The 25,525-nt window shown below is 35.0% G+C and overlaps 2 protein-coding genes across 7 annotated transcripts; one reads left to right on the forward strand and one right to left on the reverse strand.

Annotated features, from left to right (window-relative positions):
- Positions 1-835: 835 nt before the first annotated feature.
- tau (microtubule-associated protein tau) lies at positions 836-19,474 on the reverse strand. 6 transcript variants are annotated; one of them, XM_076119795.1, is made up of 11 exons: positions 19,333-19,474; positions 11,537-11,672; positions 7,653-9,072; positions 7,501-7,544; positions 7,241-7,400; positions 6,729-6,937; positions 6,465-6,650; positions 6,106-6,135; positions 4,377-4,547; positions 4,229-4,259; positions 2,571-4,049 (listed from the first exon to the last, which is right to left on the reverse strand). In XM_076119795.1, exons 2-10 carry the CDS (start codon positions 11,558-11,560, stop codon positions 4,233-4,235), a joined length of 2,271 nt encoding a protein of 756 aa, XP_075975910.1. In that variant the 5' UTR covers positions 11,561-11,672; positions 19,333-19,474; the 3' UTR covers positions 2,571-4,049; positions 4,229-4,232. The 6 variants fall into 6 exon arrangements, with proteins under 6 accessions (XP_075975906.1, XP_075975908.1, XP_075975910.1 ...); XM_076119792.1 differs by lacking the exon at positions 4,229-4,259 and having other exon boundaries at positions 19,333-19,472; XM_076119791.1 differs by lacking the exons at positions 2,571-4,049; positions 4,229-4,259; positions 4,377-4,547 and adding an exon at positions 836-1,650.
- On the forward strand, positions 16,278-17,503 carry LOC142976438 (uncharacterized). The gene is made up of 2 exons (XM_076119800.1): positions 16,278-16,468; positions 16,811-17,503. The coding sequence occupies exons 1-2, from the start codon at positions 16,405-16,407 to the stop codon at positions 17,032-17,034; spliced, it is 288 nt and encodes a 95-aa protein (XP_075975915.1). The 5' UTR covers positions 16,278-16,404; the 3' UTR covers positions 17,035-17,503.
- Positions 19,475-25,525: the final 6,051 nt, after the last annotated feature.

Below are 25,525 nucleotides of genomic sequence, written 5' to 3' on the forward strand. Positions count from 1 at the left end.
TTCTAGTTTTATCTCCTGACTAGCTGACCCGCGCAACTTCGCTTGCGTCACATAAGAGAGAATAGGTAATAATTTCCACCGTTTTCGTAACATTTTTCACGGGTACTCTGCTCCTATTGGTCGTAGCGTGATGATATATAGCCTAGCTATAGCCTTCCTCGATAAGTAGGTTATCTAACACTGAAATATTTTTTCAAATTGGACCAGTAGTTCTTGAGATTGGCGCGTTCAAACAAACTATTCAGCTTTATTAGTATAGATTTAGTCAACGTTGCCTGCAGCATTCATACAGGCGTTAATACAATTTACGATAGTTACATTTCTATCTATTTATTCTATGGCTCGAATATACTCAATCAATCGGCTTCAACTTCGGAACTTTATAAATGAGTCACTGAGTATATTTATAAGTGCCTCAGCAAAAGTGATTTTATTTGACTGTTTTTCTCATCAATCTTGAAATCGACTTTTCCGAAGTTTTATAGAGTCGTAGTAATAATAATGTTATATTTTCCACTCTTTCTACTCTTTCTTACTCTCTTATTCATTGACACACTATAAACCTATTTTAGTTAAATAGCTACTATAATATGTTTTCTCTTTTTCATATCGCTAAGGAGTGAAAGAAACAAAAAACTTTATAAGCCTTTCATAACTTCTTATATTATTATGAATAAGAGGGTTAAAGTACGGGCATTGTTTACTTTCTTGATTAAGATAATCGTGATATATCTTGTTACTTGCTTCTGAATAAATAATGCATTCTATTTTAAGAATCAAGGGAACTAGATAGAGTTTCATACCGTAGATGACAAATAAAACTCTTTAATCAGGTGAATACTTTAATCAACATAAATAAACTCGTAAATACATAACGACTAAAGCTGCTTACTAACTGTTAAGAGCGAAGGTGTCGAGTGTTATATCACCTAGTGGTGTTGTGGTGACTCTACGTACATAGACGAGGTGTTATTGACACGGAGAGGAGCTCGGCGGGTACGAAGAATATTCTCATCTCTATCACTCAAGTTAAAACTCCGCTTCACTGCCCTCTACCGCGACGTAAACCTCATTATTATAATTTAAAGCTACACATAGATATTTTAGAAACTATTCTCTTAAAATACAATAAAGCAGAATAGAATTCCACAATGCAAATATAATTCAAGTAAACTACTGAATAAAAACATTTAATATTTTCATCTCTATTACACTTTTGTGCACTCATGTGCGGTACAAATACTACAATTTTGTGCCTAACGTTCCATAGAACTTTATTGCCGCATGAAACTCAATTGGCTATTGCAGCTATTCTTTTACTACTGGACAACACAGAGAGCCTAGGGCATTTCACGGTTAATTTGGTTTGGTGAATCTAGGACATCAATATATAGAGAAGGCTGGACGTTGAGTGAGCGACGTTCGCCGGGAGCAGGCGGAGAGCGGAGGTTCACGAGCGCTCATAGGGCGGGCGATGGACTTGCGGCGGTTCCTCTCATTGTTCCGCAGCACCATGTCTTCTTCCTCCATGGCATGGACTTTACGTCGGGGAGACAGCGCCCGCGGCGTGCGCGGCGCTCGCGCAGACAAGCATCGAGATTTCGGACGGTCCTCCTCAGTCCATTCGTGGACGGACATGTAATAGTGGTCCTGTATAAATAATATGTATTAAAACTACTGAAGAAGTAATGAAAGTCATGCTTTACTATTAAGAAACTAGGGCAACGCTCAATAAAAACGGGGCAGTGCTAGGTCGTCACATGCATTTCGAGTTCCATACCATTAAGTTTGATCACCATCATTTAGTAGTTTGAAGTAGTAATACAAGTCATTTAAGCGGAACGATTTTTATCAGTAAGTAGGAACGTCTACTGTAGTTTCATGCTGGTATTATGAAGACAGAAGAAAATTATTTAACAAATATATATTGATGTATGTGGCTACAGGTCAGATTAAAAAAAAATAGTCTAAACACCACCGTCCTAAGAAACTAAGTACTCGAAATTTTACTCAAACTCTGAACAAATAACAGTAACTAATACAATCACGAAGAGTAATGGTTAATTCCTATTGTCTTTGTTTTATCTTGGGAAAAACCTGAAATCATATAAAATTTCAAGTAGGTAGTTAGGCGGCGAGAGTCTGACATTGTGTTTTATTGAGCGGTTACATTTTCAAACCTGACACTAACAAAAATGAAAACAATATTTTTACTGAAAAAAGGGAAAATATTTTAAAGGGATCTCGTGACTCCTTTTTGCAACATAAGTACATTGAAAAACGATAATTAAACTCAAAATGAGTTAATGTTGTTTATGATGATATAACTCGTATTTTCGTTGCAGAGAACACAACGTCAAAGAAACAATAACAAGTTAGATACTCATATTCTAAATAGTTAGGGATACTACATACAAAAGTAATAAGAAACAAATTACTTACCAAATATCCAAAGTATGATCTCTATGAATGTGCAAGGTGAATGAATGACTGCATCTGACTACAAACAACAAATAGACTCTACACGGTCAGGTGATCTGTGAGCTGTTCTAACAAATAAAACAATCTGGTTTAGTGTTAAACTGTATTAAACGATTACCTAATAGGTATACAATACGTCCATTCTTCCATAAAACATCCTAGGTCTCAAAACTTGGAATTAAAATGGCTTCTACAGGTAAGTAGGTCTCTATTAGTTTAGTTATAACTTATTTATATAAGTTTACCATAAAAAGCTTGCGTTAAATAATAATCAATTAAAATTTTGCAAATAAATTGTAAGGAATACGCAATAAAATTTTATAATTTGAAATTAAAAAAGAAATGCATTATATCTTTATTATTTCAATAAAACGTCAATGCAATACTTTGTGACTCAAGCTTTAAAACATTGAATTAATACACGCTATCTAAACCTAATCATTACTTATACTCATAGTTACATATAAAACATTTATATTATAATAATCTGGTCAGTCAATCTCGAGCCCGCACCTGTTCTCGTCACAGCAGTGTCGCATCATATAAAACCTCCACAGATAATAATAATCGTGTAAATGTTTCCCTGTTATTAAGCACTATTCATATTACCAATACAATAAAACAGTTTAAAAAATTGTAAGTCTGTGTGTCACAACATTATAATGAACGCTGTGTCAAGAACGCCTACCCGGTACCACGCTCCAAAATATAATACATTAAAATATTCAGTGCATATAAATCTATGATATACGTACTGGAAACAACAAAACACAGTGATAACAAAGCCTATATCTACCTAGAGTAATACAAATAAATACATATACGTATGCAAGTAGTTATAGATTTATAATAGGTACATGAATATAATTCGAATACCAGTACTATACTAACACATTGTATAAGAAAAAGTATTACATATTAGTGCTTCGCTAATGAAATGACTTCGAATGGTGCAGATACCTGAATATCGTTATACAACAAGCACTATTTAATTTAAAGTGGTGTCTAATGGAACCATGCTTGCGAAACAATTGTACTGATTAAGATGAAAGCTACGTTTTCTGAGAATGTCTCTGAATTGGCCAAAGTGTATAACTCTACGGTACTATTTATGAATTGGCACTCATGATACTAAACATCACACGGGTCATAATGAACGGACAAAAGGATTTCACTCGTAAAAAATATCCATTAACTATTATGCTACAAATACAACATTCAAATTTATTATTAGGTACATATAACAATTAAATTAAAAAATTTAATGTAACACTTATAACACACTCAACATATTGTCCGAAAGGATATGCAAGAAATCATTGACATTGATTTACAATAAATCCAATTTGTCGAAACAAACGTACCTTTAATAAACCACTCAAACTGGGTATCGAATCGAATAAAATTAAATAGATATAAAAATGTTATACAATAAGTTTGGACTCTTGATTATAAAAAATATTGTTGTTCGTTAAGAACTCGAAATTTGTCATCATCTCTTAACACTCCTGTTGATTCAAATTTTCATCTGACTTGGGAGGTTCCGCTGCCGCCGGTGGTACTGGACTCTACGGTAAACAAAAGAAAAAAATAAGTTTGCTGTCAAACTGCAATAGAAAATGATATAATATTCATATCAAAGAAAACACACACACGCACGCAACATAAAACAAACTGTTAAAACACAAAAGAGAAAACCAATGTTAGCCATTCAACCCAAATTGTCGCAAATGAAACTTTATGTTACCTAATCAATAAAATGTGTATAAATACTCTGGCTGAAACAAAAATGAAAAAAATGCGAAATTTAGCCCTCCACCGGAACCAAAATGAAAAAAAGCAAAACCAATAATGAAATTGCAAAAGGCCCGCCTAGCGGCTAGAAAGGGCCTCACCTCCTGCCGCGAGTGGCCCAGACTATCAGGTACCGGCGACTGTCCGCTCATCTGCTTGATGTAATCTTTGTCATCGAATATTTTGATATCACCGCCTCCAGGTTTATGCTTTACGTTATCCAGTGATCCCACTTTACTTTGTGCTTTGAATTCCAATTTTTGATTTTCGATCTGTTCCAAAAAGTCAGTGTGCACATAAAATAATAATATATACAATAGGAATAGATAGAGTAGGTTCCGTAGATTTCAGAAAAAACTAAATAATAATAAATCTAATTAAACAGATACCTAAATAGATACTTTATACTTTTTATGTGTCTAATAAAATTAATGACCGTTGCCAGTCTACCGGTCAATCTATTTAAAGGCAATTTAAAAAAAAAGGAAACTGAATCATTGCCAAATATTTTTTTACTGTGAAACAATGATGTCAAATTAAATTTCATAGTAACAATATAAGACTTCAAAGATTATTTTTACAAATGATTAATGAACTCTGAAATATTTTATCTTAATAAAAGTAGCGATACAAGTACTCGTAATGTCCAAAATAGCTAGCTTGTTACTGGAATAAATTGGGATCCAAATGCTTTTCAACGTTGTCATGCGAGCAGTTCATTTATATTTGAATGAAATACTTCTAAATACGCTTATTTTATGGAACGTAGCATGATAATATACAACGTCGTTCACAACAAATAGCTCATGACCAAACTAGTCGGAAACCATTAGAAATTCATGACAACGCTTTTGTGAAATGACAACTCACTCATATTTTTATGGCAGTTGTTCTCTAGTTTGAGGCGCTGCTATACCGTAACGTGTACAAAGGAAAAGATTTATACACATTTCTCAACTCGAATACCGTCCCTACTTTAAACATGAAATAACATTACAATGATCGAAAATCTACGGAACCTAATAATATAATAGATACTTATAAGTACAAATAAATAAATACTGGTAAACTGTCAGTGCTGTTGCTAGGTAATAGAGTTCCATAAACATATGATCCAACATGTATATATGTATGAGTGTATATTTGCGACTGTTTCTAGTACAATGCATAATCGTTATTGATTTCCATGGCGTGCTTGTCGATGATATTCGTGTAGGTCGTGTGTACAGGGTTAACATATCGTATGCTCCTACAGCGTTATGTAATTTTAATCATATCATTTTATGTCGACAATATTTTGGCATTCCCCGTGTAAAAATAAAACTTACAAAGTGTGACGACATTTATACTACCAACATTCGCATTTATCTTTCAGGCAGACGCACATAATATTATTTAACGTATTTCGTTTATAGTTTTATGTAAATAACATACACGTTTAATATGTATATCAAAAGCAGAAACACTTAGCGTGTACAAAGCAGCCGCAGCCCGTCCTAGGAGTACCTCATGAACACAATATTTAATCTCTATCATTCAAAGCCATCTCGTACAGTACTACAGTACTGTCTCACCAACCTTATGCCACAAAGTGTGGTAGGCAAATTGTTTATGTGACGCCCTCCATCGTGGTAGCGCCCATTTTACAAACTAGAAATAACAATGTTCCTTAAAATCTTACATTTACGATCTATTTACTGTATTGTTCGGAATGTGTTGTATATTTACCGAAGACTTGATCGCAGATTGAACCTATAAGGCAAGTTGTATACAAACAAATGTGCAAGAAAGTGACTGTGTTCACACAAACTAAGACAGATTTTTACTCACTGCTCTCGATCCATCTTTTGCAACTGTAGACTAAAGAAGAACAACATTATTGTTATTACCCGGTACGCATTATAAATATATGTGCGTTTTCTAATTTTACATCGAGTGCATCTATATTAAGTGATCTGCTCTAACTTATTTACTTAAACATGATAATTGATTGTGTCGCCATGTTTACACCTAGTGCTTTATCGTTAAGTTAAGCTCTACGCCTCTTTACGTACTTATATCGGCTGTGCTATGAGACTATTCTAAAAGTAATACTCACTGAACGCTGTCATAATACTCCCTATAACTGCAACCCTTTAAACCTATTCAACATATCTCCTGTATTAATATTACTTGTATTATCAATTTACCTTAACTCCTCCTCCGCCAGGTTTGTGAGTGATGTTCACTGTAGAAGCAACCTTCGGTTTTGCCTTTTCCTTGAAATCCAATTTCACAGTTTCTATTTTCTTATCACCACCGCCTGGTTTGTACGCAGCGTTTTGAAGAGATCCAATCTTTGACTTAGCATTCCATTCAAGTTTTGTGGTAACAATCTGAAATAATGTAATCAATGCACCGTTACTAAAGTCCTTTACACTTAATAATATCATCAATAAAAAAATATATTTTACCTTTTTAGCACCACCACTCGGAGTGTACGCATCGTTTTTAGCGGCAATCTTAGGCGTAATGTTGCCGAACTCTAGTTTCCTGTTCTCAATCCTAACCTTTCCACCGCCAGGTTTGTAGGTCGCATTGTCCAACGAACCAATTTTGGACTTCACTGCTTTGATGTTTGGTGACGGCGCATTGCCGACTTGTACCTTATTCATCGGCATTTCTGAAAAAAATACTTTTTGTTATCCAAGTTTTACCATTTCAGTTAGGTACCATAATAAAAATGTTACGTAAGAATTAAATTCATAGTAACGGTTGGCATTATTATGATAAAATCAATCGACTGTGTATTCGCTTTGTCTGTGAATGTATTGGAAATTGACTTACGGCTTTGTATTCAATACACAATATTCAAATTATTTAATATTATTTCTTTAGAAATCAAACAATAGGAGTACTTGAAGTTTCTTTGTTATAGTATCAAGGAATGGTTTTTGTAGTTCTTAACTTACAAAACCTTACTTACTTTTCTTTTCAGCAGGCAGTGGGTTTTCAGGCGTTTTGGCGGTAGCACTTTTGCTTGACGACCTTGAAAGGCTCGTTTTCAAACTGTTGCTCGATTTTTCCTTCATAGGCAACTTACTCGGTATCTTCTTGTTTGGTGAACCAGGGGATCCGTTCACATCCTGATAAAAAGTTTATTTCAATCCAATGTACCTCTGTACTTATTGCAAAACATAATAATCATACGAAAATAAATTTAATTTACACATGTTGTTTACTTACATTTCCTTGAGTAGATTCGTCAACACCGCTATCGTTATCGCCATCTGAAAGAATAATTATTGATTTAAGAACTTGTATTTAAATACATAGAACAAAAACGTGACGTCTGGCTCATTCTAAATCATCATTTGTGGCTTATACCTACAAGTTACCTTTAGGTCGTGATTTAGGAGCTGAGGCTGTCTTGCGCGGTGTCGATTTCTTTGCATCTGAGGAAGCGATCGACGTATTCAATTCACTCGGTTTCTTCTGAACTGGTGTTGGGGGCTTAGCATCCGTAATAGGAGATTTAGGGGGAAGCGTTTTATGCGGTGTTGTAGCGGGCTTCATTTCTTTGTTCGCATCTATCCTCGTTTCCTGTTTGGTTTCCACCTTAGGTGTCTTTGGTCGTTGTGGCTCAGGAGTTGCAACCTGGGGTTTATTTGGAGCAGCTGGACTTGGCGGCTGCTTTTGTTTAGGCTCTGGAGAATCATCACTTCGAGTTAAAGATGGAGAACGATCTGATAAATCTTCTTTAGCCCTAGGTGGATCAGGATTTTTTGAAGATGTTAGGTTGTTCTGCAAAACTACGTCATCGTCGTCATCAACTTTCTTTTTTGGGGTTGCACTTGGTAAGACACCGATAAAGGATTCTGTCATTTTTGATCCAGACAGCCGCGATTCTGGGCGATCGGTGGTATCTTTGCCGCCATCATTTGATATCTCAGATCTGATACTTTCTTTAGATTCGCGAATATTTTCTTTGCTGTCTATTTTTCCTTCTTGTATCAAAGACAACCCCGGACTGCGACTTGTGAAGTCATCAATTCTGCCCCCAATAGCACTGACTGATTTACGACGGTCGTCATCTGGTTTTAATGGACTCGGAGCTCCCGGAGCAGCTGCGATACTGTAGCTCCGGCCTTTTGCCACTCCAGGTCCTTCGATGCCGTTCTCAGTTTTGTTGACATTTTGATTGTCATTGGACAGGCTTTGATTCTCCAGGTTGGCTGGTTTAGTTTGGTAAGCGTTAGATGAATCAAAGCCCTTTAAAGAGCCTTGAGATGGTTGCCTTAGAATTTGTCCAGGACCTGGAGATGGTCCGTTTTTGCTTGCACTATTTGGCTGCAAAACTGTTTGCGCCCTGCCGCCGTCAGGTGTGGTGACGGGTCCAATCGGTGGCTGCCTCGGACCGAACTGTAGGTTGTTCGGTGGAGGAGCTCGTTGGGTAGGCTGAGTTGCAGGCAATTGCGCTGGTCGTGGACCTTGAGGTGCAATAGATTGTGGGCCCAAAGGTCTTAATGTCGGAGGAACAGGACGAACTTGTTGGCTGCCTGGAGGCCCAGGAGGCGCTGGTCCTCTCGGTGGTGGCACAGGGGCACCCGGCCTAGGTGCGAATTGTGACGGCGAGGTTACGGGCCCTCCAGTTTGAAACTGAGGTCTTGGTTGAGCCTGCGGTGCTCCTGGTCTTGGTGCTTGTGATGGGAATGCTGAACGAGAATCGACTCTACTTAGTGGACGAACTGGAGGTGGCGGTGGCTGGGACGAATCTTGACCAGCTATCCCAGCGATTGGACGTGACTCCGTCGGGGCCTTAGCAAGAATAAATGTTATTGTTACAACGTAAAAAGTAAGACAGCGGAATGTCTGCAATATGTTGTTATTTGAACAGTTTTGTTTGAGATTTTTCATTTAGATATTCTGCTCTATCTGTGTAATTTCGAGACGAAATTGCATAAGCAAACTTTTAAACTATACTCGCGTAGTGTTGAATAGTGGATTTAATCACGAAATAGTAATGTATTAACACGAATAGAGACTAGGTCGATGAGTAATGCCTATTTCTAAAATATCAAGTTATTTTGTTGTTTTTGTTAAAAAAAATAGTAACGTCATGAATAATTCTGAGCGAACACTCAATATTTTGCGAATTTTGCCAATAATTCACAAAATGGAGAGTGATTGAACACGATAACTGGCGTGTGCGGGGCGGAGACGACCGCGCCGTCACCAGTTCCCACTCGACACAATCAAAACAAACTAACACGGCTCTACGATAAAACCTATATTATTAAAAAAAAATAAAAAATACCAATAAAATATTTATTCAGACATGACCCCTATATTATTATTTCTGTTAACTAACAGTAGCTGTATAGAACAGTACCTAAAGCTTCTAGTCTGACGAAATAAAGCAAAACGCAACTTATTATAAAACACACATAAGGACTACAAATTGAATTGGATCGCCAAAAATGCTCGGCATGAACATTGTGGATTGAGAAATGTACAAAATTACTTATTTCCGTGTTCCCGTCCCCCATTCCGTGGTTCCAGTAGTACCGCACGAGCGAAACAAGCGAGGCCCAATAGATACAACTTGTCACGAACTCGGCTACTGGGTCAACGAGCTATTGCCGGTTAAAAAATATATACTACATGTCCTCTGCACCACTACTGAATGGGTTCGTGAAAATATTCTACACTGCATTCATTTATTCGTTCAGGAATAAAAGTTCCTCGCCATTTTTCACAACAATTTACTATATAACCTAATTTTATTTTAAGACGATGAACATGTTTCCGAAGGCAAATATATATTCTGGCTGATATGGAGAATTCTTAGTTAATTACTTGTTTACGAACTCCACACTCGTTTTCTGGGCCGTACTTCACTACTGCCAACTAATTTAAGTATTTACGCATGTCTATTTATGAGTAATCTTCCTACATTCCATAGAAGTTATGAATTGTTCTTCTAATTTCAAGTTATATTTATCTCATACAGTCAACTAATATTCCCTATTAATATTCTTGTTAACCATTCTATTGTACTTTACTCATTCTTGCAGGACAATTGTACGAGAATGAGTAATCAGTAGCAATCTACTAACTAAGGAGTACAAGACCTTCATCTAAGATGATGAACTAAACTGAACTGTGAATTCTTAAAAATAATTCAGTAGTTTCTACATCCAAAAGGGCTAAATAAAAGCATAAATTGAATTTTCTTGTCGTCATCATACTGAATGCCTACGGAGATTGAACGTTGTACCTACGTCAGTATAGTGTTTTACAGTCTCAAATCAATTTAATGCTTTCTCAATTCAACAAAAAACGATCCTTGTAAATTCTGATCGATGACGATTGATGAATTGCGTCGTATTATACAACAGTTTGACAGACTGCTTTTGTAAAGTTAGAATTTGGAAACGAGTACTCATTGAATAATTTACCTATTCCTAATTCAAAGTCAAATACATGAAGGTCGATGTAGTCAAAACAATGCATTGGTTAGTTATCTACGATTGTCTATGACAAAGGTAGACGTCCTGTATCGCGTGATTGCTAGATAATATTTTATAGCGATCGTCAACGAATTCTCTCCAATTTACATGAAAAGACTGTAAAATTTCGCGAATATTAGATGCCTTTAACTTTGGCGTAACATTGCATGGCGGTATGTCTATTTGTATTCATAAACACTTATATCTATTTCTTGCAAATTACGTCGAACAAGACAACAAAGCTAGCGAAAACACTAATCTCAAATAAAAAATTACAAAAGTTTGCGAAGACGAAACTAATTCAATCCGTTCATTAAATTACATTGTAGTGCTGCGATGTTCAATGCCAAAGTTTTCATGAGCCAGTCATTTTCGGTCAGGTTTAATAGTGGTATCGTTTAAGTTATCACGAGAATCCGTGATTCGATTTATTACCTAATAGCCCAAAACAGCCCTTCTGTAAAAACAGACTGTGAAAACTTTGAAGGTAGAAAGAACACTTTGGTTACGATTTGATGGTCCTTTTTGATTTATAGTGAATTAAATGTTTAGTAATTGCGTAAAAATAATAAGTATGTATGTAAATCTAGTCAAATAGGTCCAACTCTAATTGACCTAGTTAAAGTATTCAATAAGAAAACTCCGGACCTTAACTTGAATTATAACTTGGCGTTAATGAACGCTCGTAATTTAGTATTAAGTAAGAAGTATTTAATGAGTGCATCAGTGCAGTATGTATGTCGGTGCTCTCGTGAGGTCACGAGGCTTACCCGGCTCGCGTTGTTCGCTTCCATACTGCTTACTACTAAGATTAAGCTTTTACAATCTTCAAAGTTTAACAGTAGTCTCTATGTCATATTTCTTCGCTCGACGAGGCGATCGCTTATTTGCGAAGTCTCCTTGAAACTATAAAAGACAATAAACATTTTATTAGGCATGAAGCCTTCACGCAAAACTACCTGATGCTATAAAGGTGCTGTGGTGCTTTGCTGACGCAGTTAACTGTGGAAACTACACAATTATGATCAAGTGTTATGGTGAACGAGTATCTAATACGCAGTGACTTACATAACTTTATTCCTTTCATATCAGACTGTGTCTGCGATGTGTTCTATATCAGTTTACGATCTTGGAAGTTAAACATATGTTTGGATAGTACCTCAGCGCGTAGGTACACGGTTATCAGGTCGATTAAAGGCGTCACTACTTTATGTGCAATCGATAACTTACGAGTATATGTCCACGTACTAAGACTTCCGACGCATGGTCTTAATTTTAAAGCCAAGATGATTGACGCAAAATAATGCCATTGTTCCTAGTTATATTCTACAAATGACGCCAAAACAACAAATGTATTTTCTTCTTTTTTCTTTAAGTTTGTTTTGATAACAGCATCGTTAATAATATTATCTCTGTTCAAAATCGAATAGAATTTATAATTCAAAGTAAAACGTATACAAGGGGGCATTTAACTATTAAATTATGTAAATTACGCGTGCGAGTGATACGTCTTGACGTCAATAAGAAACAAAAAGAAATGTTAGTAGTTTACTATTAGTCGTTTTGGACAAGACGACGAACTTGTAAATGGATATAACCATATAACCTTTCTTACGTGTCCGCATGTCATATTAATGCACGTCATTCAACTACTTATGTTACGGTTTCGAGCCACACAAGTCATGAATATGAGTCACCTTGACGTACTTACACAGACATCTGTAAAAAATTTGAACAAATGGAAAAGCGACGTTTGGTTTTATATGAGCACACCACAATCGCATGATATTCCCGAAATAAGATTGTGAACTAACAACGCAATCTCAGACTTGGGTGAAACGTGGGCTCAATCTATGCGATTACTAATTGTACCATAAAGTGGTAAAAGATAAAACGAGTCATTCTGTTAAACAATTATAATAATCAAGTACACATTAGTAAGAACCTGAATCATTTCTTTAAACCCACTTAAGCCAAGCTCTTTACTATTATTGAGCCATAATGTACATTATACCATTACGTGTGGTATTCTAAGAATAGAACCGCCGTATTTTCTAGTGAGTGTCGTACGTGACTTAGTAATTATTCAGTGAATTAGCTATATCATTAACGAATAATTTTGACTTGATTTCGTTAGTATTCGACACTTATATTACTGCTCAATGTACAGGTAGTATGAAATCTGTACATTTAGACACAGATATTATGAAATGAATCGAGTGCGTTACGTTTATGCGACCAAAACCCTTATTTTTCCATTCGAAGCAACATATATCTACAATATCTATCTACATAAACACATTTGTTAAATTGCAGGCAGGTGGAATCCGTGCGACATAAATAAAATATAATGTTATGTACTATTTCCATAAGTAGGTCCACCGTCATAAAACAGGAACTTGGTATTTCTATGTAAACAATGTAAATAGGCGGCCCTGTTATATATACATTCCGTTTACTCCAGATATTTCCATTGGCCCAATGGCGTCATTAAACTACTCGTATATTAACTTGTATATTAATGCATTTCTAACTGCGTCACTAATTTTGGGAAAATAATAAAGATGGATCAATTTGTGACTAATAATAAACTACTTTTTACTTCCTTTATAAAAAATACAACTCATCAATATTTCTTAATTTTCCTCTGTTTTTCTACGAATTATGTTTAGTATTTTTAACGTATTTATTTACGTTGCTAATAATAACGGATAGTGCCTACATGTATTTAATTATAGTTATATTTTAAGCATGAGAGTTTTTCTTCAAGAAAAGTTTTAACATCGACTACATCCACATAGCACGCAGTGTACACGTGGTTGGACAGTGATGGGAAGTGATTGGGCTCACCGCGGTTCGTCACGCCGCCACTCCCATGGGAGTCGTCAGTGCTGGGAGGGCCTGACCTTCATCACGGTGATTATGCTTTCACACCTACCTATGTACCTACACCCTTTGTTATTAAACCAAAAGGTGACCTCAGAACGTCGTAAATATTGCGTAATACGTACATTGTTTTGACGCGTTAGTACCGCGTGAAAAACTGTGAAAATTGTACTGAATTGTACTTTTATCGCTCTTTGATTTAACTATTAACTCGTTACTTAACACGCGTATCTAATGCAAAGATAATAAACAAACAACTTTTAAATACTGTAAACGAGAATATGAATCTTTAAATAATGTGAACACTATGAATGTTCCGTTTGAAATATTACGGGTATCTGTAACCAGAAATTTTCCCGGCCATCCACTAAAATTGCTTCTTTGCCAAAACCTTAACAAGGAGTAGAGCCATAATAAATCACTAGCAAAGAATGTTTTTATGTGCACAAGACTAATATCTTATTGGATTTAAGATTATCTTAGTTGAAGTGCTCGGTCGACAATACGTGTACGGAGAAACGAACTAAAAATAGTCATAATCCATACAACAACAAATAAATAACGCTGTAGAAAGATTTGTGGACAGATAAGTATATCAGTATAATCTAAAAACCACCCAGACAATGTTTACTTTTCGACACAATGTTGAATGAAGGTGAATGTTACAAAAAATAACGTAATATTACCTACTCACCCTTAATCTGAATTACAATCTTAACGATTCGGACCATTTACTGAAAAATATGTTATTGAAGTTGACCACTTTACTAATCAAATTATAAATATTTTGTTCGTAGATATTTGAACAATGCTCTACATTTCACCTGGTGGTCTACCAAAATAAGGAGAATTTAGAAACTGTTAAAATAAATAAATTTAACCTATTAATGTCCCACTGCTGGGCAAGGGTCTCCTCCCGTAATGAGGGAGGGGTTAGGCCTTGAGTCCACCACGCTGGCCAAGTGCGGGTTTGGGACTTTGCATGCCCTTAATAAATGTTTTAAACAAATTTTTAGGCATGTAAGGTTGCCTCACGATGTTTTCCTTCACCGTTGGAGCATGTGATAATTATTTCTAATACACACATAACTTCGAAAAGTCATTGGTGTGTTGCCTCGGTTTCGAACCTGCGACCACTTGCGTGGGAGGTGTCCACTTATACCACTCGGCTATCACTGCTTTATAGAGACTGTTATATCAGAAAAATCGTCTTAATTTTTTATTTGCACAAGGCAGGCGTAATTGCTCTTCTAATAAGGTAAAAGAGACACTGCAAGGATAGCTATAAAATCTACATAAATTAATTCCTCTGAAATAATTTCCTTCAACTTTCAACAGACTTATTAGATTTCTCGTCAGATTCTCTATTTAGAGCAAATATAACAACCGTGTGCCTTTTAACGTGTTACGTCTAAATCTTATTCAGAATATTATGGATTATATCAAAGGTACTCGTGTATCGTATTACATTCGCTATCCTTTGGAATATTACAGCAGACGTCAAAGGAAGCGTTAAAGCCTCACGATTGCAACGCATAAAGATAACACGTCTCAAAAAGTAAACAAATAATATACTTCTTATCAAACATGTATAAACCCATACCAATTATTACTTTTCATTCTACTTATTGGAAACTTCCTTGTCGTTCCAAAAAAAATATATCGGCTTTAAAGAAATTCTATACTTATCGTATCGAAATCAAAATAAGATATCTCGATAACTTATTATCGAATAACACGGATAGCTAGTGCAGGAGTACTGCAAATACTTCGATACGTTTTTAAGTTGAATAAAAATGATAAACGTGACCCTGACATAGTTCTATAATGCCGTCTGTATTATATATTTTTACTACCGTAAATAAGAACACGGCTGATGACGCCGATTAAAACTAATTTATGAAAGCATTTATTTGAAGAAATTGTATCATGAACGTCACCGTCCAAAGAGAAATATTTTTGAAAAACATCCGTAATTCCCGCTGGCGTTATTCTGTATTTAATTGTGCGTAATAAACGATCTAGTAGTGAAGGGTAACTAATGCACACCACGTTCAACCGAGACGAACAATTTTAACATGTTTGGCCAATCACATTAGGAAAACAATGTGTTCCAAGCAACTGATTGCTTTAAAACGTCGTTGCTAAGTGTTTTGATGATACTTATTTGAAGCAAATAATCTTAATCGGTTAATTATTGCAATAACGATAATATCTCAACGGACTTTCTGTACCTATTTTCTTGTCTAGAAAGATAAATCAAAACATATCAATTGATCGCTTTTCTCTGAAAATATGTGCGTATCCATTAATGTGCGTACACGTATTTTATTTGATTGTCACGTTTCAACATTTAATTGCGCAAATCAAAAGGAAGTGATTGACGAAATAATAACTGCAACACAAAACAAAATATTGATGGATCATCGAATGACGTATAAAAGTGTCTCTTTTGATGAGTAATTTTGATTATTTGAATTCTATTAATAGACGATATATTAATGAGGGATGATGATACGTTATTCGATTGGTTGAACAAGCGTAAGACGCGGGAGGACTTAGCGAGGAAAACTCGTTGCCGTCATAACACCGAGCGTCAGCGGCCGAGTGACGTGGTCAAGATAGAGAGTTATACTTGCCAAATGTGAGTCAGTAGCGATATAAAACCGCGCGGCCAATCTAACCATCGCACATTTAGTATCAAACCGTCACCCACGCTGTGTGCTCATAATAATTATATACTCAAACATTAATGTTTGTAAACGGTGAACTAGTGATCACGTCTAAATTGGAAAATATCAACTTAAACATTGAAAGTAAGTTTAGTGTTGTTTTAATTTATATTTAAGCGACTTCCCAAAATATATATCAATTTTGAATTCCATTTATTGTCATTTAATGAAATCAATACATTTAAATCTTATTGCATTTAGAATCTTTTTCTGATTCCGGGATGAGAGTAATGTTCAGCATAGTAATAAATTAAATAAATCTTTGTTTGCTTGATCAAATTCGAAAACAACTTTAATTCATGGAAATATCAATTCGAGCAAAATAATTTATATTTTATAACTAAAACGAATCGGAACGTTAATCAAATGGAACTAAATTTCAATTTCAGTACAGTTTTACTGATAAAGTTATTTTTTTCTTTCTAGAAAGCAATATGCAGCCGAAAGCCGATAGACCTCCAGTATGCCCTAAGGGTCAACTGCCGCAACTGCACTTGACACCGTCCGGCGGTGGGCAGAAGCGAGGCGATGGCACACAACAAGGCGCTAATAATCCCTGGCTACTGAAGCCTCAGCACGACATCCCGCCCACTCCGCCGCCACAAGCCGACCCACAACCCCTTGAATTCTTCCCGCAAAGAATAGGGTAGCTTCACATTCTGGACGACGAATACCAATATTGAAATATAAATGGCAACTTGCCATTTCGTTGGACGGGCTTTCATGAAAGTCATGTAAAAATACGCCTTCTTACGTTGAAGTTGGATCTACGTAATTGTCGGAGACAATTCGAGGGAAAATTTAGCTCAGACTTTACACGAAGTGCGTCAGAACCAAAGTGCGGTTAACCTCTACTATAGCGATAAGTTTTATTCTTTAACAATTGTGATAATTGGTGGAAACCGCACGACACGAGGTACATTTCCATGACGATAATCTATTGATAAAACATTTTTGCTGAACATTGTTTTAGTCGTTTTAATAACATTGAGAAAAGTGGGCATTAGATCGTGAAAATAATTGTAATATTGTGCAGTGATATCAGGAATATTTACTAAAACTATAATGTAACGATAACAAAAATAAATAAACTCAATATGAATTCAATAACGATATTATTATTTACTTTTTCTTCTATTTGCATTTTATTTGTTAGCTTGACGTCAATACCAGCGTGTTTGTTTTTTCTTATGCCAATAAGATTCTGAGTAAACCGCGAGCAACCAATTTATATTTTATTATTATTACATACCATGAAGTATTTTACGTATGAAAATTCCTGTACTTTGTACACACGGTATGAGCACAAAGTTCAATAAATTATAGAGTGGTTCAACGGCCTTACAATTAAGATTGAAGCATGTATGCTTAATTGCTTACAACTGTTTTGGTCCTCATTGTATAAAGTACGGCTATAAAGAATAATAAACTTGACTTGAGGATTGTATTGGAACAAAAATATACCTTGCAAGAGCCTCAGTTTAATTAGAATCGATAACCAATGCGTTAAGAAACAAATCCATTAAAAAGCAATTATCAAATGAATAGGCAAAGTACCTATTTATAGTAAACACGTGGTCGATACTAAATATTTGATTACTTTGTTACACCAAACTACATTATGTATCAAATGGATTCACCACTGAGTCATTGATGCTACACAAAGTATGAGTCATACCATAAATTACAGCCGGTCTCCCAATAACAATGAATCAGAAAAGAATAAGATAATTAAGGTAAGAAAGTGGACTACGCAATTACGGGAACCTGTATCACATTAATTAACTACCATTCATACTATTACGCGATATCAACCTCAAGTAACAAGTACAAATTAGAGGTATTTACTATAGAACATTGCTCAACCGTTTAGCCAACAGTTTGGAAGAAAAAAAGTAATTTGTAGTAGGCGTCAGTGTGTCGCCGGATCTGTCAAATGAGCCAATTGCCTGAATGCCTTCCTACACAGGCTTGATTGACTCATTGAGTTGCTCTCAAAATTAGCGCTCTTTTATACACAAGTGAGCTTAATCCTCCGATTGCCTGTTTATTACCAATCGTGTATTGACATTACCGTGTCTTTCTTAATACACTTGATCAATATGAACTTGGGTCGTTTGAACAAAACAAAGTTGATTCGCTGTTAGTATTATCTTCCGCATAAAAGTTGTATGAGGTAAATAAGTTTGGACATAAAGGCATATAAACAAATCTAGTAATAATAACAGTTGTAAATAATTTTGATTATTATGTTTATGACATCACAGTTTATATTATTATCTAGGTAACAGATAGCATAATCGTGCCCCACTTGCCTCGGACAGACAGTTAAGTGATGGTTGTTATCAAAGCAATTTCTTCGTAAATTAGCTTTATCAACAAAGATCAAACATGAAACCCCGCTAATAAATGTTCGTATCGAACAAATCAACAAAGCCTTCGGAATCAATCATCTTAATTGAAGTTAATATCTTATCTCCTTATTAGCACAATTGACGGGGGAAAACTTTAATTGCTTTGATATACATGACGTAGATAGTCTTAAGGAACTAGAATTAATTGATAGTTAAAGGCTTAAGGTTCACTTGAAGTCGTAATGGCATATTTAATCTAGTTGTAAACACGAACCTACATTTACCTACATTCTAAGTACTAACTAACTACTCGTGGCGTAATCAAATCACTATAATTCGTTTTACCCGTGCGACGCTTTCGATGCCCCAACGTTATGGGAGTGACAACAATAAGCGGCATTTCCCTCGGTACAACTCAATACATAAATGATTAGTTACACGATCAATATTTAGAGCACTAAATGTTGAATAACTACTCCGTGGACTATCGACGTTAAGTGATATTATTGAACAGGAATACTAGAATGTTCGGAGTGCAATCGCGGGAAGCCGTGACGGTGCTCACGTGTTTATTTATAATAATATGAGACTTACCTCGCCGGGGACGAACGGGAAACACTCTTTATTTACTTTGGAATATGACTGAGATACTGTATAACAATACTGAAGGCTTCAAGCAAGGGGGTGCGTTCCGCAATGGACGCCGGCAAAACCTGAAGTGTCGTGATACGTCGGCCTCTATCGGCAACCGAAGTACATGAGGGCTGTCTAAAAGTTTAGACTCGCCACTTAACATTTTCATATATAGATAGGCTTATTTGTTGTTCTAATTTTCATAAGTATGAAATGGATTTCTATCCTATTAAGGATTTAAGTGAATATTTCATAATACAACACATATCTTCTAATTAACTTAACAAGGAAAACGTTATTTTTCAATTTCTTAACTATTGCGTGTACCTTATAAGCGAAAGTTTCATACAAAATCAATTTAGTTGCGACTACATTATTTTTAAAAATATGCCTGTCTAGAAGTTTATAATTCTTGTGAAAAGGCGTCCTGCGCCCTGAAAATGGTGCGCGCGCAACCACCACCGGCCACTTCCCTACAGAGAAACACTATTAAAGATCACTCGCAAATCTCCATTCAAAACGTAATATACATGTCCCTTTCATGTTTGTATTGAGGAATAAGGACGACAGATTTGTTCTTTCCAAGTACGTACTACTTCGAAAGGGCTAAAATATTCCGAGACGCCAGAAAAACTGTTTGTTTTTACAAGTTTTAGGTTTCAATCTATATCGTAAATACATATGGAGAAAATTGTTCAGTCATAAAGATCGCTATCGAATTCAAATTAGTTTCTAATCGTTTTACGAATATCAATATCTGTAATCTACATACTTTAATTATGTCACAAATTAGATTAGGTGATAAAATAACATCCTTTTGACATCCATTCCTAGAAAACTTATCTTTGTTTTAAAAACTCTTTTATCGCCAAAGTAAAATTAGAGTACTTATTTTAAGACTTATGACTAAGTTTAGTTAAAATGTCATTGTTTAGTGGACAATGTGATTTAAAATGAGCCAAACGATACATTTTAAATGTAAACAAGGCCAAGTTTTGGGTTCCCACGGTCCTTACCTGTAACAAAAGAAGAAAAGAGGTGAAAATACAATAATAACAATGGAAATTTCACCGGAAATTGTACATTTGAGTAACATTGAACTCATTTATATGTAGCACTTGCCATTGCTATAGATTTGACCGTGTGAAGATTTCGAAGGAAAAGTATAGTATAATTTTAATCCAGTTTAATTTGATTTCAATATCTATTGGCAGCTTTGACGTTTAAGATTCACAAACATACATTTATCCTCACAAACTCGCATTTATAATACAGGTAGGGTTTTTGCATGAGAAATATGCAGTCTTTCAATTATGTAAACAAAGCAATGTCACCTAAACGTGTTCTAAGTTTTATGTTCGCTTCGTACGTAATTACAATTTTCAATTTTCCTCATAATATTCGTACACGTTTCGATGACGTGAACTATAAATACAAAGCAGTATAAATTATCAATGACGTCAGAAGAAAAACCGTCTTTTAATTAGGTCGTTCACCTTAATTACTATAGGTCATATGCGTATGTTCGTCGGTAAGGCGCATCTCGTAAAAACTTTCAAATTATCGTTTGTGAGGAGTCCTTGAAGATTACGAGTTTGGTCCCAACCAGGAAGTGAGCCCGCGATCGCGTGTCTCTTTACATTACTAGCAATTGGTGCGTGTTCAGTCTTCAGGCGTTCGACTGAAAAATGTGTGTCTGTAGTAATCTGCACTGTGCCTTTTTATCGGTCAATCAATACCACCTTCGTTCTGTACATATAGGTTATATGTTACAGTATTGTACTTGTAAACATCTTAGCGTTGACATACAAAACATAATACATATATGCCTTTAACTACGTGGTTATAATGCTTCAACAACAAACTTACGTTATATTAACCAAGCAACTATTCTATCAAATCTCTACAATACATTTAATAATATAAAGTACATAATATATCTCGTAGAAAGCACAGCTACAGCCTACTAATACCTACCAAGTATGAGGATATAAAATCGGGTATCACAAAATGTGCTTAACTCAAGTGACTAGTGGGAAAACACAGGTAGAAAATTACAAAATCATCGAAGCAGTGACAAATGCGGAAACCGATGGTGACGAACAATGATAACCGTACCAAAAATCCTTACGATTTATATACATTTTATCGATAAAGAAATTTCGACATGTTAAGTAATGTTTATAGTTAGGTATGGTAAGGTAAGTATGGTTCTAAGTAAAGGAAAATCCTTGATGCATCTCTATTTTAATAAATTACGCGTAGGAGTCACAACTTGGCATTAGATATAGAGGACTTATAGATAATACAAGAAAAGATGTATAAAAAATCGGATTACTGACGCATTTCGAGCGTTTGCCGACAGCTATGTGCAAAAACTTTAGGTACCCATATTACAAAGTTCATTGACTCCAATAAAAAATGTAATCGAAGACGTAATATTAATGGTCAGCAATCATGTGATCAATTTCTGTACCTATTTAAAACCATTGCCAGTCTCTAATAAAATATGTATCTTATGATAAGGATAATTTTACAAAAGGTCATAGAAACGTCAAAGAAATAGAAGAATATCTAAGCAACCTTGGGTTTAAGATAGAAATAATTTTACGGATATGATAGTAGGAAACAATGATAACATTACCGTTAAATATTTATTTCTGTCTATAATTCTAGATAGACTTATCTTTGTCTGATTATTTGTTTTATTATTGTTCTTAGAACCAACCATGAGTAAATAGTATAATCATCTTTCATTTAAAAAACTGGTGTAAGGATACTACAACAGTTGGTCAAACAACTAAACTAGGTACAGGAAAATGGCAAAATTATGCCATTGACCCTTTGAGAACAGAAGCGGCTGAACCAGTCAAGTGACGGTGGACGATTAGTTAAACATTTGCTATTAATTACGGTAAATCTAAGAAACGCTCAAAATCGACAAAAAAAGTAGAGCTGTACAGTTAACTAAAAGATAATAGTTAAACCATGTTGTAGTTCAGTCTTAGTCCTCTTTTTTATGATAACTATCCATGCGTGCATCCAATTGCGTTTTAATAATAAACCTCGCATAGAATTATTTCAGAACTCTACCGATGGCATATATAAACTTTTCGCAATGCACAACGCCATCTACCCCACGCTTATCGAAACTTGTAACACTCTACGTTTTCCACTATCATACCGCGTGATAAATTCAGGGGGAAAAGGCGTGAGTAATTTTGTTGAACAGTGTTCTATAAGTTTGTAGTATTTTCCACTAGGTGGCGCTGTTAGAAAAATGCTACTACTGCTATTTTGTATGCTAATAGTTTTTCTCATGATCTTTAAAGAAAGGAGATTATTCATGCTTTTGAATGCTAATTGATATATTCAATACGTTTACCACAAATAGCTGGTAATAAACTTTTAAAGGTGTCAAAGAATCGTATTTTCGTAATAAAAATTAAATAGCAAGCGAGCGAAATAGTAGAGACTAGAATCACTTGAATTATATTTAGGTAGTAGATTTACGCCTGAACGACATGACATAATTTCTATTCAAATATAAATGTACAATCTCAAACTGAAAACAAATGACACACACATTCAAAATTATTCAATTGTTTAACGTATTTCACGAGATTGAAAATTGCTATTGTTTTGTATGTTATGTAAAAACATAAATATAATCAGACACGACTAATTGTTTACAAGTCACACGCTCCGCGACGTAGAGTCAAAGCGTAACGACCCATGAACGTAGAGTTTCCTAACAATGGCTTGTTGTAGAGTACCTTCACCCTCTAAACCCTTCTCATTGCTAAAAGCAGAAGGGTGAGACACTCGGTTGCACTGTACGATGAAAATTTCAGAACATTTCGGTGTTTAACGATTATACGGTTCACGTGAAATCTGTAAGCTTTTTTCGTAACTCCAGACGTTAATTATTAGGTAGAGTTTCATTTTCATTTTTCGGGTTGAAATAATTTTTTACCCGAAAAATTAAAATTAAAATTGTGTTGGTTGAAATTGTCAGATGGGTACTTTAACAAGAGCAGGCATATATATTATTATATATATTAATACTATTGTTACAACAGAAGTATGTAGCAAATACTGTCCGTTGAACTCTTCCCATCTTTATGAAAACATGGCATTAATTCTCTGCTTGTTTATAAGTTTAATATTGATTACAAACATAATATCAACAGTTTAATTAAGCATTTCCTATAGGTCGATACGCAACAAAATAATCAGTACAAAAGTGCAGCGAGCTTATTAACATAATACCTAACGGTTTTTTTTCTGCGTGACCTTTGTGATAAACTACGTTGAACAACAAAATCAATTAGTAAGAACCAATTGATATGCTAATGAGTAGTAATAAATATGTAAGCATTTTACACTTGGGAATACACTAGAACTAGATTTTGCCCGCGATTCTGTCCGCATGGAGTAAAGTAATATCGCATAATTATGTTATGGGGCGAAGAAAACAACAGCTAAAAACTAGTAATTTCTTTAGGCTATATGTAATTCTAGTACAGTGGTTCCCAACCTGTGGTCCGTGGAAGTCAAAATATGGTCCGCGAATGATTTTAAAATTAAAATTATTCAGGATTTTTATTACACTTTATTTCGAATACACTTACATAGTGGTCTCTGCTAATAAGAATAATATAAAAGTGGTCCCGGACTAAGAAAAGGTTGGGAACCCCTGTTCTAGTACATAAGCGAGAACACTGCCAACTTTTATCATAATCTGTTGAATACTTTTCGCATGAAAGAGTTATAAGCAAACATAACTTTTGCATTTAAAATATTATTACGATAGTATTGATATATTATGAATCTATGTATACTGTACTTGTGTTCGTTAGTTATAATTAAGTAGGTGTAATAAAAAGTATCGATTGCTCTGCGGTTTCACACAATCATTGGATATCTATTTCAATCCTGAAACATTACTAAGTTTATAACTCGAAAAGATCTATTATTAGCAGTAGTGTTAAGTTTTATGGTGACATTTTTAGGGAGATCTTCCTTTTCAATAGGAAGACGTTTCCGTTCCTTAGTAATAAAACATATAAATGACTTATGTTGCAATACATTTATTTAGTGTTATGAAACTCATGTTATAAAATGATGCATCTTAATTGGCCGTGCAAATTGATAGAAAATATCTTCGTTCAAAGTTTAATTTGATATTCTTATGCGATCTTGAAGGTGTTATTCTCTTTAAAACAAGCGTTTTTCGCGTTTTTCTGAGAAATTCTAGAGATATCGAAGGAACAAATTGGCAAATGTAGTCTTTTGTAAACATCAGAAGTCTTTTCAAAAACTAATTTTAATTTAAAACATACCTACTTTAAATTTTATTAAGTGCTAAAGTATTAAATATCACGTGTATTCTAGACCAATGATTAAGGCAACCAATTTTACGTCTGCTTATTGGAGCGGTAAAGCTCGACCCGACCACGAAATTAGAATATATACCTCGAAAGGACCTTGATACCCTAAGCCTAAACCGGGTAAATTTCATCCGATGGAAACCTAACATAATGTGTGAGTCTATCCCAAGTAATTATATTTATATTTATAATATTAATCTTATATCTTAAGATATAGGCTAAGGCGTATGTAATACACCTCGTTTTATTATTTACAAACGTGCTCCTATATTCTAGAAGGTATGAATATTGTCATAGGAAGGACACGTCACCAAACTCCAATGAAGTTACTGGCTTAATGACTACAATTGAAATTATTCTAATATAAATTATAATTGTGACCCTTGCCTTGTAGTGGGACAGTAATGGGTTAAAAAAAGGGAAGCACTTTGCCAGCAAATACAATCCGAGATCTCATGATCAGTCGTATACACAAATACCTAGTTGCAGTCATTACAAAATGATACAGTTAATTATTATCAAATGGACGGTTAGAGCAAAGGGGACTACTATCATATGGCTCTCCGGCAGAATGGCAAGATTTATGACATCCACGAGTTCATATATGCGGGTGGTCCCTTGTAAAATATAAGGCATTAGTAGGTAACTCAGAAAAGCCAAAGAACACATACCTTCGTGTTATCTACATTCTTTATTCCACGTCGTTGACAGTGTAAGTTTCTTATCTCGTATTCTTATATAATAACATTCTCACGGCAGAC

This window comes from Anticarsia gemmatalis, chromosome 11, assembly GCF_050436995.1.
Source record: "Anticarsia gemmatalis isolate Benzon Research Colony breed Stoneville strain chromosome 11, ilAntGemm2 primary, whole genome shotgun sequence".
Classification (NCBI taxonomy): domain Eukaryota; kingdom Metazoa; phylum Arthropoda; class Insecta; order Lepidoptera; family Erebidae; genus Anticarsia; species Anticarsia gemmatalis.

What these genes read in the sequence shown, in the direction of transcription:
- tau (XM_076119791.1), bottom strand. Translation starts at nt 11,560, where the DNA reads ATGGAAGCGAACAACGCGAGCCGG. An exon ending in AAGCGAACAACGCGAGCCGG is followed by an intron (nt 9,073 to 11,536) that starts GTAAGCCTCGTG and finishes ATTCTTGCTAAG; the next exon opens with GCCCCGACGGAGTCACGTCC. An exon ending in CTGGCGGAGGAGGAGTTAAG is followed by an intron (nt 6,136 to 6,464) that starts GTAAATTGATAA and finishes GTTCTTCTTTAG; the next exon opens with TCTACAGTTGCAAAAGATGG.
- LOC142976438 (XM_076119800.1), top strand. Translation starts at nt 16,405, where the DNA reads ATGTTTGTAAACGGTGAACTAGTGATCACGTCTAAATTGGAAAATATC. An exon ending in TATCAACTTAAACATTGAAA is followed by an intron (nt 16,469 to 16,810) that starts GTAAGTTTAGTG and finishes TTTTCTTTCTAG; the next exon opens with AAAGCAATATGCAGCCGAAA.